Genomic DNA, 13,618 nt, shown 5'->3' with positions numbered 1-13,618 from the left:
AATTCTATCCAGATTTATATTTCATTGTTTAGTTTAAGTGTTATTCCATTTTTCCATAATTTTTTCCACATTTATTATCCAATGCAAACAGTTGAGCAGTTAAAACGAAATAAGAAATATAATGGATACAATAATGGCGAATATTATTTTATATATATTACACACATAGTCGTGCGACTGGATACTTTTGAGCGGTGATGTACATGGCTATACACTCGTGTATATACGTATATACGACATAGTGGCGAAGCCACATGAAATTGAAAGTTAGCGTGGGTCGATAGCTACCGCCCAGACCGGTCCAAGTTTACTTGGGCATTAAGTTTAGCGATTGGCCCGAGAAAATATCACCGTTCTTTCGTCCACGACGTCGAAAACTCGCAACAAACTCGCGCGAAAACCGCATTTCGAATTTCGATCGTTCCACGTTATATGCACACACACACATATTTATATATATATATCTGGTGCACGATTTTCCACCGGAATTCCATTGGCCGATTGTAATTAATTAAATAATTTATAGCCACGAGACGAAGGAAGGACGATCGAGTATGCGAGCTTTTAAAGGCCAAGGGGCAATTAACCGAGTATAATTAAAGTTGGCAGACTAATTAGCCGGGTATGTTAATATTAATTGCAGCTTGGTCCACTTTTCTTTTTTTCGGCCCTCTTTTTCGAATTCCCATGATCCGGGCCCTGATATCCCCCTCCTCCCCCTCGGTTTCGATATAAGCGGTTTTACATACAAAGAGGCGTACTCTATTGGTACCCTCGCCGATCGAAAATCGAGCACCAAGAATGTATATACCTACCTAGGCATTTTAATATTCATTATTTTGCGGATTTTTCGATCCTTATCTGTGTAACGAGCTTGAAGATACTTCTGGTGGTAGACTGGAATAATAATTATTGAAAATATCGTGGAGAATTACGATAGTTGACCTTGTTCAAATCTAAACTCGCCATTTTCGAGAGTTTAAATATAAATTCCCTTGGCCGTTTTCCGCGATAGAAAAATGTAATCATTATGAGCAGAGATGAGAGTAATGATGGTGTTCTCAGAAAACAGTATCGCAATCCCTCTGAAATAGAAGTAATATAAGTAGTATTTTAAACAACGAAATTTCATAAATGATAAAATCTAATCTAAAAAAGAAAAAAATTCGCAATTCGACAAGAATTTTTGAAACACTGTAATTTTTTTTTTTACAAAGTAATTTTCGTTCGATCACAGGTGACCGGGCAATTATTGGACACCGAGTTTCAACCGACGGTTACAGCGACATGCAAGTCCGGTCATATGACGATACGAGTGAATCTAAATCAGAGTTTTGTGGGCGCCGTCCACGCGAGAGATTTTCGGACGCCGCAATGCATGGCGCCCGGAAACGGGTCGACTCACGCGACGTTGGCCATTAATCTTCTCGCGCCCAAAGGTTCCCCGGATTACTGCGGCGTCTTGGTAAATAACGTAAGTTATCCCCTCCATTTCTTTGATTAAAAACTCAACTCGGATAATATACGAGATTTGTCTGGCAAGGTGTTGGTCCGTTTGTCTCGAGAGAACGGTTTAAAACAAACTTTACACGCGTCCACACCGCGCGTGGATTTCTGTACAGTCATTCGCCCAACAGGAGAGAAGGGAAGATCGTCGGGTGACTTACTCGTTATACGATCGTCGCATCACACTGATAATAATGAAGATTTTGATTGATAATGATGGAGAATGTAATAAAGTCTTTCTTTTTACGTTTTTACTAAATCATCATTTATGATCTGTCAGCCATTTTTTTCAGGCCTGAACCTCACTTCCTGCGACATATGGCAGATTTTCTAAAATGGAAATGGCCATAAAAAGGAATGAATCTTATAAATTGTTATAAAATAATGAGGGATATTGCAAATTCTTTTTTTTTTCTTAACTTTACAGACAAAAATATCAAATGTACGGAGTATTAAGCAATTATTTTTACATTGAATTTCCCTTGAATTCTCTCTCTCTCACGGACAAATCTCAACGAAGAAAAGAATCAAATTCAAATTCTTTCGCGAGATTGGAAATAACGTCGGATAAAATAATGACCAATAATTCTCGCGTCTCTCAACTTAATAATCCCCTTAGATACCCTTAGATACGAGGGAATACGATGTTGTACAACACTCTTATGAACCCCGATGAATATCGGAAACATAATCGAATAAAGGATTCCTTGTTCGATTCTTGTTATTTCCACGATTATCAACGGGAGATAATCGTCCAAAAGACGGTTTCTTCAAAAGACGTCGCGAGCAAATTTCTCTCTTAATCCCTGTGTTGTAATTCTTCGCAGGACACCGAGGAACGGTCCATCCCCATCGCGGTAAGGATACACAAGACCTTGGAGCTGGCTGACGATAAATTTTACGTGATCACGTGCGGAAAAGCTGGATTCAAAAACGCCAAGTACATATTAACAACAGTTTATTAATATTAAATCTCGCGATTATGCGAAAGAGGGAGGGAGGGGGCAGCAGATCTGAACGCGTAACGACACGATAATTTTCTTCCTCTTCTTCTTATTCTTGCTGCGCAGGAACGAGACCTCGCTTGTATCGTTGCGCCTTTTGGACGGAGGCCACAAAGTGCAAGAGGCTATTTATGGTCACAACTACACTTTGCGTGCTGAGATCTCGCGACCAGATGGTTGGTACACGGCGTCCTCTCGCCCGATCTTTACCCCCTTTGCGTTTAATTGGAATTAACGAGCGCGCGTAAACGCGTGAACTCGCCGCTCCCCCGTGACACGCACTCATCGATCTTTCTATGGGTTTCAGGTATGTACGGGATCAAAGTGAAGTCGTGCTTCGCGTTTAATAAACGTAACTCCAGTGTGCAGCTGATCGACGATAAAGGGTAGGTTTTTGTCACAATATTCGATCCCTCTTTCGATCCGATGGAAGTTCAATTTCAAGTAGTTAAAGTATTTGGAATTGCCATGGATCTTGCTCGAGAAATTTTTCCTTTTCGATCAAAATTTGACGCAGTGTTGATATTCGATCTCACTGGAAATATAATATTTCTGGAGTAGAAAAAAAAAAAATTCTAGATTTTAAGATCGGATTATTTTAGATAAATTTTATTTTCAAACTACACGGATTCCTCTTTTGCTATTTCTATTCCTTCTATATCCAAGATGGCAATTCCTCAATATTTCAGTATATTTCTTACAGTAAAGGATAAGGTGACAATCCGGTTACGCAATAATTCGTATTATTGTCGAAGATTTATGTAATCCAGATATGGATTTTGCGCGATTCGAATTGTCACGGCTCGATCGCGATAATACCGTAAATTGCGTAATCCTCCTCCGTTTTCCATGACAAAGGTGTCCCGTAAAGGCTCAGGTGATGACGAAATTCATCTACGATCGAAACACCGGCCTGGCGGATGCGACATTGTTCTCGATGTTCCGGTTCTCCGATAGTACGCAGGTGCATTTTCAATGCGACATCGCCGTATGCAGAGGTAAACCGATTCGTTGAACGACTCCCAATTACGGCCCCGGTTTGAAATCTGGGTCGTTCAATGTGCCGTTCAACTTGGCCGCCAATTAACATTTCAACGTGTGTCGCGCGAGAAGTAGCACGTGCCTCGTTACACGTAATTTGTTTTAAGAGAATAGAACACGCTTGCCCCTTCCTTCGAGCAAAATATACGTTTTCCGCGAAATGAACGCATCAATACGTTGCCTATTGTCTATTACATTCCAATGAGAATATATTTACCACACTTGTGTGACGAGCACAGGTGCGCAGAGTCGGAAGGAAGATGGTCAATCGTCGATATTAAAAACAGTTTCTATATATATATACACGTTATATAACGTGTTTTCTACCACAAAACGATCGCAAAGTATGTAATCTTTCGAGTCGATCAATCGTCGAACGACAAAGCAAATACACCACTATCTCTGAATAAACATGGCTCGTTTCATAGAAGAAACGAGAGATGTGCTACTTTTCCTCAACACACTCTCGATACTCTCTTCCTCGGGACTCTATGGGTATGTTCGAACGGTACCGACCACTTTGTATCTCGTGTCGGTTACGTTCGATTACACTTCCTTCTTGGCCCAGAAGAGAAAAAAGGAGAGAGAGAGAATTTGAAAACGCTTCTCCGGTCGAGCGAACGGTAAATAACGCGTGTAAGATAAAAGGTGAAACGTAAATGGTTTATCCTTTTTTTTTTCTTTCTTTCTTTTTCCCCTCCATCCAGGAAGCTGCGGTATCCCGGTCTGCGACGACGATAACGAGGAAGATATAAAGGGAGCGTCCTTAATTAATAGGCAAAGCGTGAGCGGCGAGGAAGGAGTGCTTCTGGCCGGCACGAGCGTGTTCGTTCTTAACCCTGGTCAAACGCCGTGTAAATATCGCACCAGTATTCTTTTCATACCCGCTTCCTGCTTTTACTCCTGGTTACATACCCACTACGATACCAACTACCGACTACGTGATTAAACCTGCCTATCTGAACTTTTAACCCCCGCGCGCTCGAATTAATTAGCCGGCGCGGGTAATTCTCTATTTTCTGAAGCTGCGTACAGGTTGGGATACGATCAGGTCGGAGAGGAACATTGTATCGCGATAGCCCATAGGAGTTAGCTAGCCAGCTAGCTGTCGTCGAGCTGTATCTCGATAACGACGGAGGATACCGATACGTATGTGCGTGTATTAACCCTTTTAAACGATCCGTGAAGCGGACTTGTGAATAATGAATCTGTCCATAATTTTTCCTTTTTTTTTCTCTCTCTTTTGTTAATCGATCGGGGTGGATTGTTGTTGCGAGTCGTAAGACGTAGCGTGGAAGAATTCGATCGCGTTGGGTCAGTCCAATGTCGATGATATCGTACACGATTGACACTCTACGTTGAAATTTAACATACGTGTGATCGTGATGGTTGATACATGGAGGTATCATGCTCAACGGATTAATTGCGTTAACTTCACTCGTGAAATATATCGAATTTCTTGTCGGATAATACATGCTCGTATATCCCACGAAAATTGGTATCTGTGTCAAAATTGTACGATCTTATCGGGTTATACAAGATATACAATGTTTCGAGCGATTGCCAATCTGCGCGCAGCTTAAAGAGATGCACGCTGTATTCGATCGTAAAGCAAGCGAGGGGAGTCTCGGTTGTTAACATACACCGGTTGATTTTCCAGCGGTTCAGTCATTGTACGAGGATGGCAGCGTTCACCCTGTATGGCTGTTATGGCTGGCGGTAGCTCTCGGCATCCTGTTCCTCATCATGCTGATAATCAATATATTCCTCTGCTCGGCGATGACCTGCAGCTGCACCAGGACGGACATTATCGAGAAGGAGCCATCGATTATCGAGGACTACGATCCGTATCGTAGCTGGCACGGATCCCAATACGGCTCGAGGTTTTGACTTTTCTTTTTATTTTTCGTCTTCCTTTTTCACACAGAGGGGGGATCGTAACTTCGATCACGAACCAGAGATTCCTCGAAACTTCGACACGGAACTCGTAATTACCCGAAGGCGAATATGAGATTGGCGCGTATCCGCTTTAATTGAGATGTTTGGAAAACGGGGATCCTTCGAGAGAATGTGCGTGCTTCAAATTGATTGAAACGCGGTAGTGAAATGGGTGGATTTTTCTTGGTTGGGTCGGTAAGAAATGTAAGTGACTCACGCGAGTTCATCGAGCATTTGGAAGATATATATCGAGGATGAACGATAAGGATTAATTTTCTTCTTTTTCCTCTTTCTTTCGCACCCCCCCATTCCTCGCGATCGTACGAAAGGATACTTTTAACGATGGTAAAAAACTGTAATAAAAAATACTGTTGGATAATTTGTGAAAAATTACAACGATAATAATAATTTACGAGAAAGCGAGAAATGTCCATTACACGTCAACGTTTAGGAATCACAACTCGCACAGGGAATCGGGAATCAAAACTGTACGCGTCGCACTCTTAAAACATTTATCGCTTTCGATCTATTCTTCTTCTTCTTCTTTTTCCTTTCCTTTTTTTTTTTCTTTTCCCCCGGTCTCCGCAATGACTAATCGCACGTACACGCTTGATCTAACGACGCATTGTCACCGAAGCGATTATTCTTGGTAACGACGCTCAAAGAGTGAATCACGATCTTTGTTCAGGTACTCCTTAAACGGGAAGCAGGGATACGCTTCCGGAGGATCTACGATGAATTCGACGAGGTCGATATCGACCAACAGCGACCACTACGCCATAGTACATTCGAGGCCCGGCAGCAGATACTCGGGCCCGGGCCAGAAGCACCATCATCATCACAGAGGGCCCCCATCGAACATCGGCTCCCATTATTCCGGGAAATAATATTCATCGAATTTTTAAAATAACAAAAAGAGGTGGAAGGAAGAATAGAGACGAACTGTTATTCCCTATGATGTCTCGAACGCATAATTCAAGCTCTTTTATAACAACGCAACCGCGCGTAACGGGTATCTAGATTCAATAGAGTCATTGCTCACGCTGTTCAAAGACGAACTACATGGACAGAGGTGTAGACAATGGTTGATCCTTGACTCGAGATAAAAAAGCGAAAAGGACGCGATAATTTGCTTAATTGTAGCCCCTTAATGGATAATAGAACAATAATAATTGGCCACTTTGGCCACGTTCGCTTCGCGTTGAGGATTGACTTATCTAATTTGATACGTCCTCGATAGTTGATATTAATGCGATCAAATTTAAGGATGAGTTATTTTAGGTAAAGTTTTGAAAAAAGAACGAGAGAGTGATGAGTAGAGTGAAAATTATTATTATAATTTGACTTTTCTGTTAATTCTATTTCGCGTTGTCTCCGTTATTAAAAGATTATCTTTATAAATAAATTTCTACGCGATGACAATAACATCAATTATCGAGATATGACAATTCCATTTATTAATAGCTCCATATGTGAGAAGGTTTTTCAACTAGATCGTATATGTATCATATGATAGTCATAAATATAGGTACTATCTTCTTCTTTTTTTTTTTTTTTTACAATTTTGCGCAATATCGTATTTGATCAAACGGAATTACATACGAAACTTTTGTACATAATCAGAAACCATCATTCTTTGTGACCAACGATATTGTACATCTACGGAAACGATTATTCTTGTTATATCTGTATCGTTTCGTGCCGTCCAAATAAAAAGTATTACGTATAACAAAATTTATATTTGGTACAAGAAGAAAGTAGAGAAAAATATCCGAGAAAAGTTTTAAAGGAAAAAAAAGAAATATTGTAACAATCAATGAAACATTCCGTGTTCAACAGTCACAAACACTTGTTTAAATACAGTAAAAAAAAAAAAAATTAAAAACAATATGAAAGACATTTATTCGACCTGGACCCATCGAAATTTTATGATGAAAAAAAAAATATTATCTCATCTCATTGCGTGAAATTCGATTTTACAAATTGAATTTTCACAGAAGAGAGATATTCCGCCTGACACATTGCCTTCTGTGAAATGTGCGTTTAATGGATGTAAAAGTGAATGAACGCCAAGATGAGACGCAAAGATGGCTCGCGTGACTCGGCTGAAGGAAAATAAGGCATTTTGAAATATTAGAAATGCAGTTATTCCGTATGCAATAAATTTGTGCGCGTTCAACGCCGAGATGAAATTATCGGTAAAAGTGTACGACCCTGGGTTGTTGCAAGGGTGTGTTGCATACTAGTCGTTTCATGAATACGTCCAGTCACGTAAAGACGCGCGCGCATTTATTCGCTTTGTCATACTAAATACTTCGCCGAGGACGAATGCGAGCCTCCATTATACTACGAAGTGCAGTTAACGCATTTTAGAGTTTCAAATTCACGGATAATAAACTGTTAAGTTTTATTATTCATTTGTTGGCAATGGTGAACGCGAGTAAAACAGTAACGACATTGAAAAATAAACGATATAGTACAATGGAAATATATATACTATATATATATAGTATATAAATAGTATATATAATAGAAAATAAAAATATGCATGATATATGTAACGGTGAAAATAAAAATTAAAATTGTATCAATTGACGAAGAATTAACGAGGAAGCATTTTGAAATTTGTTCAAGAAATCGAGTAAATTTGGGGATTAGAATTATCATATAAGAATCTTTTTTAATTCGATTCGAATTAGTTGAAATGAACGATGAAATTGAATTTAAAATTTAATTTAAAAAAGAATAATGGAAGACAGTTTCGAAAAGAAGGAATAAGAGAATTCGATACTCTTCTTCGAGAAGAGTACTCGTTCACTTGCATATGGTTAATTATTCGGAAAAGATCAACGGGTTAAGCATACTGTGCTTTCTTCCTGGTTTAATCGAACGAGCTCGAGTAGTACCGCTATTTTTGCAACTTCATTTAACGCAGAACTTGTTAACGTTAACGATAACAGTATCCTAGTTTCACGCTTGGCCGTTGTTCTCAGATTTTTAAGGAAGTTGGGTCAACGTCTTGTCGCGTAATGATGGTAAAAAAGACTCGAACGAGATATCGTGCAAGTAAGATTTCTAGGTTTTCCAGGAAGGAAGTGAAGAGAGGGAGAGTTTTAAAAACAAATTTATTATTAAATGTACATCTGTATATCTGATAACGGAATATACGCGAGTTACTCGCTTAAATACTACCTGTACAAAAAACACGAAAACTCATCTCTCCATGTGGACAATAATAATTGTTGAATCTCTTAGGCATTTTACATAAATAATCGTTACAAAGCTCGGCTTTGTGGTTCTTCTCGGTTAAATATAAAATACAGTTTTTATTATACATATTATAAAAAAATAAACGAATTCAGCGATAATCTTCGCCGATTAATACTCTTACAAAAGTGTTTTAACTGTACATTTATTTCGTCGAAAAAAAAAATATATATATATATATAAATAAGTTAAAAAAAAAGAAAAGAGAGAAAAAAGAATTTGTAACAAAAAAGATAAAATAATGCAATGAAGGAATGTTAGAAGAACAATCATTTCGAATTGATTCTGACAATGAATACCTTTTCTTTTATAATCAACAATTTTAAGATAAATAATAATAATTAAACAACAGGTACGTTGTTCGAGGAAATCCAAACCTGTCCAATTAAAATATACGATTTCATGAAGATGATTCTAAAAGTCATGATTTTTTAATACAAGTGCAATCTTAGTTGCTTGTAATAGAATCTTTCATAAATTATACGATAGAAATAAATTCCACTAATAGAAGAATTTCCAATATTAGGAACATCTCTTACACGAAAAAAAAGAACATTCTATGATCACGATGTACACTTCCATTTAAAAGTTTTTAGAAGTATTATTTGACACGATTCGCAAAAATATAATTTTTGTGAAGAAATTATTCTTTTTAGACTTTCAAGCAATGCATTTTCAAAGGCATCTCGTCAGCTCATCTCGTGATGGCATCGCCACGATCGAGTATTTCGTGTTTTAATGATTCCGTCTCGTGTATTTAGCGAAGTGAAATAGAAGGGTTTTATCTACAAAACGGCGAGGGTATCGTGACGTGGTGCACGTGCATCTATCGCGCTCGATTCTCGACGATGCAGCTGCGCCGAGCCACGATCGTTCAACGGACATCAAACATTGTAAATTGTGAGTTACGAGTAAACTGTTTTTAACATATATACTCCAATCTCATGAGATAGAATAAAGAAACGAAAAAAAAAAAAAAGAAAAAAGAAGAGTAAAAATTGAGGCACCATGAATAAACGAGTATAAATCTACGACAGCGAGACAATGTCAGCTGTACTATAAGTTACTTACGTAACGACAAAAAATACCATCGATCGTCATTAAAAGGAATAAGAGCGAGAGCTCGAGTTGATCGAGTTCCATACTCAAAATTAATGAAACCGATTCAACGGAGAGAATCGATCGCGCGAGGTTTGCACCTTTCAGAGAGAAATTTCACGCTGAGCGAAATAAATAAAAATGGGATTAAAAATCGAACCGTTTCCAAAAAGAAAATTCGATCGAGCCAATAAAATTAAAGAAAAAAGTTATTCTTTGATCTACAACCTCGGCTACAACAACATTGACAACCCTCCTCGATCCTAATCCTCTACGAATATTTTTTGTATTTTTTTTTTTCCTTTTTTTTTTCCTTATATATTTTTCATATCAGGCAATAATCTAAATGTTACCTTTCTTCCACTTTATATTATAACCCTAATTGCACTACTTGAAATTATTGACAAGGACAAGAACGACAAGCCACACGGCCCATTTTAGGGGCAGAGTATAATTTCCTTCCTAACTAAGGCCACTTTAGGAACCTGGATTTCGATACGGCGAAGCGCGTCCAATATCGCGGCAATTCGTTAGCTCGAGCCGCGATCATCCAGAAATCGAAACGGATCAAGTTTCCTTAAACAGCGTCTCCCTAACGATCGCCATCCGACCGACCATCTCGCGGTGAAAGGTCTCCACCTCCGCGTTCTCCATCCCCGCGAAATAATTAATGCTCCCCGCGCTAATTTAGTCCCGAATAACAGCACACCCACCGTTAACGTGCGTCTCGTTAAAACGTGTAACACGACTAACCTCTACTCATTATTTACACAATTGTTACGGATTGGTTAGTCACTTAGTTTCAACTATCGGCCAAACTGTATTTGGCCTGTTCGCGTTTCATGCAACGCTCGCGTGTCGGGTATCGGTCACCACGTGACTATTCACCGCGAAATCGTTTAATTGGAGAAAAAGGGAGGTTCGGTCGCGCAAAGTGGCTGGATAAAGCATCTAGGACATAATAAATATCGGCTGTTGGCTATTTTCGTATCGCTATTGCGGCACCAAAAGCGGGTATCGGCTCATATGTGTGTACGTGTGCGTGTATACGTTACATCCGATTAAAAACCCTGTCTTACATCTCGATCGCTCCTGCCTCCTCGTATTTCGAGGATCACGACTCACTCTCATATACTCCTTCGCGCTACTACACACGATCTTGTTTCCCCGTCCTCTTCTTCTTCTTCTTCTCTCTCTCTCTCTCTGTTCATTCACTTAGAACGCGTAGAACACTACCACGTGTACGAACCGACCCGACGAAGAGGAAGATTAACGAAATAGCATTCGCTACAGCATACTGTGTGTGACTACTTTACAGGAATACGCTATATGAGATAATTGTATGCTTTGGACAGCTTTTTTTTTTCTTTTAGCTTTCCTCTTTTTCTCTTTTTTTCAGGACGGATCAGTGAAACGAGTCGAGGGACAGCGATGGCGGCGTGATGGTCGGTAAGTGGTCCCCGCATCTGGGGAAATTTGGCGGTATTGGGGGAAGATCGGCGTGGGTCCCGACGTGAAGTATCAAATTCATTCCGATCAATATGTGGAAGAGGAAGTGGCAGTGGAACAACCAGTATCCTGGAAAACGAGAATCGTGGTTAATTACAAGTATATTTATATAGAACGGAGGAGGACGAGGAGGTGAAAATGCGGAGGATACGATTACCGGGATTATCAGCGCGGAATCGGAAAATGACGTAGCCATTATTCGGGACGGCGATGGTGTCCTTGGCAGGTGGCAGATTGAACTGTCGGTTGAGCAGACCTCTCTTATCAAGATCCAACGCGTGTTTCAGATTGATCTTCTTCACGTTTTTGTCCGGGGAACGGCCAATACCGATCACGTTGAAAGCGTATCCGTGTAAATGGAACGGATGAGACAGATTCGGCTGTTGGACTGTTGGAAGAAGTTCGAGAAACGGGTCAAAGAGTGAAAATAATGATGAGTTTATTTGTTTATTTTTTTTTTTTTTTTTTTACTGACGCTGTTGATCTCATTTTTCAGGTTACCTTCGTCGACGAGGACCACTTCGACGACCGCGTTGTGCGGGATGTCGACCTGATGGGTGCACATGCAGTTGGCGCCACAGTCGGCTGGCCTGTTATCGCCATTGCAAAACTGTTCGGGCGGGATGTCGTCGATTTGCGAAAGCGGAGGCGCCGGCGGAAATGTGAACGAGATTTCATCGACGAGAGAGATTACGTGATCTCCGGTCGGTGCGACTGTGGAGAAGACAAGGTGAAATGACACGAATCGTGATGTATAAGTTTCGATTTGAACGAGTTTCAAATCAACCATTTCAACCCGTTTGCCTTGGAATTTAAATCGAAATACGATTTCAAATTTCGTTTGATATTTCGTTCAAAACTCAACGGTATAAAAGTTGTAAAGAAAACTAAATTAAAATCGTCGATATTCTTCGCGTTATTTCTCAATTACGCGCTTTATGAAGCTTGTGACGAAAACGAGGTGAAGGGTTAATGGATTCAATGATTCAATGTATGCTTGCGACATATCGTCGCGGAAAAAGAAGCTATCCTTCCACAGAGAGTGACCTGTAATTTTGAAATAGATCGCTTACCCAAGAATCGATTATACGTTTGCGGCTGGAAGACTTCTTCTGGCCTGTAGAAGAGGAAACGGAATGGCAAGAATATCTTCACGTCTGGACGCTGCTGGAGAATTCCTTGGTCAATTTGGCGAGCATTCTTCAATTGGCTCACGCAAATCGCGTCCTCTCGTTGACGATTGCAGATCGCGTCCAATGGATTCAATACCTGTGCGTGAAATTTCGTGATTTTATCAACTATTGGTAATACAGAGTTCACCGATTTCTGCGTTATCCACAATATAACTTATTCACATTAACTCCTATAACTTAATACGCTATAAAGATTTATACATTATTATATGTAGATCATCTGTTTTTAATATTTCTTTTTAAAATTGCGATTAACTTGAAAATAAGAAAAAGGAGAAAATTTAGGCAGAAAATACCCAGTTACGCTTCTAATTCGGTTAAACTAATTACCCTGTTCAAAGAATTCCAAGCAATTAAGCGAAAGCGTTTCAACGAAGGCGCGGTTCTTTCTTTAAGGAATTACCGCTACTAAATATTGAAACGGTAACGGTGGAAAACGTCTGGCAACTGTACTTACAACACCCTGCGGAAGACCAAAATCGTAAGTGGGCGCAGTGGTGGTCGGTTGGTATGGACCACGAGCATATCTCAATATACCTAACTGCTGAGCACGAGGTATACCACATTCTCCCAGTGAACGAACTTGGATCCAATACGCGCCTACCGGTTGATCCGCGTTTATCACGAAGTCGTATCTTTCTCCTGTAAATCAGAGGGTAAAACATCGTTAACTTTAAGATATCGAGGCGATATTTTACCGACGCGCAATCGTATTGATTGATGCCGAGAATGGAAGAAGACGTGCCCCCCTCCCCTTTTCTCGTCGAACTTGATGAATGTTTAAAAAAAGATCGAAGAAGAAGATTCTTTACCAGAGAACGAGATGATCGTGTCCACTGTGACTGGTTGCACCGCCTCTCCGTCGGTCGCGATTATGGTGAGGGAATGACCTTCGAACGTGATCTGAGATGGACAAACTGATCCAAACGAATTGATCAGTCGAAAACGATAACGACGACCAGGAGTTATGGTGAACACCTCGAGTGGCGTGTTCGTCATGAAACCGGTGTTGGGATCCTGCGGACAGAGACTCGTTTATTAGATTTGTTTGCAGATTCGAGC

General features: G+C 40.0%; 2 protein-coding genes across 3 annotated transcripts in view; one reads left to right on the top strand and one right to left on the bottom strand.

Moving 5' to 3' along the window:
• LOC108003857 (uncharacterized) overlaps positions 1-7,374 on the top strand; it is a 35,993-nt gene extending 28,619 nt beyond the window's left edge. For both annotated transcript variants that reach the window (XM_062082676.1, XM_017066399.3), the window contains exons 2-9: positions 1,238-1,474; positions 2,334-2,446; positions 2,577-2,686; positions 2,818-2,896; positions 3,369-3,508; positions 4,259-4,405; positions 5,212-5,434; positions 6,178-7,374. In XM_062082676.1, coding sequence (XP_061938660.1) covers positions 1,238-1,474; positions 2,334-2,446; positions 2,577-2,686; positions 2,818-2,896; positions 3,369-3,508; positions 4,259-4,405; positions 5,212-5,434; positions 6,178-6,376 — 1,248 coding nt within the window. In that variant the 3' untranslated portion in view covers positions 6,377-7,374. The remainder of the gene's footprint in view (positions 1-1,237; positions 1,475-2,333; positions 2,447-2,576; positions 2,687-2,817; positions 2,897-3,368; positions 3,509-4,258; positions 4,406-5,211; positions 5,435-6,177) is intronic.
• Positions 7,375-8,600: 1,226 nt separating this feature from the next.
• The window catches only part of LOC108003837 (uncharacterized), a 46,473-nt gene continuing 41,455 nt past the window's right edge, over positions 8,601-13,618 (bottom strand). Inside the window, exons 5-10 of the mRNA XM_062082673.1 lie at positions 13,369-13,573; positions 13,014-13,198; positions 12,437-12,632; positions 11,865-12,077; positions 11,521-11,751; positions 8,601-11,432 (exon numbers count right to left, since the gene is read on the bottom strand). Of these exons, the coding sequence (XP_061938657.1) occupies positions 11,260-11,432; positions 11,521-11,751; positions 11,865-12,077; positions 12,437-12,632; positions 13,014-13,198; positions 13,369-13,573 (1,203 nt within the window). The 3' untranslated portion in view covers positions 8,601-11,259. The remainder of the gene's footprint in view (positions 11,433-11,520; positions 11,752-11,864; positions 12,078-12,436; positions 12,633-13,013; positions 13,199-13,368; positions 13,574-13,618) is intronic.

The sequence above is a fragment of the Apis cerana genome, linkage group LG12, assembly GCF_029169275.1.
Source record: "Apis cerana isolate GH-2021 linkage group LG12, AcerK_1.0, whole genome shotgun sequence".
NCBI classification, from domain to species: Eukaryota; Metazoa; Arthropoda; class Insecta; order Hymenoptera; family Apidae; genus Apis; species Apis cerana.
This window is presented reverse-complemented; position numbering and strand designations above follow the sequence as displayed.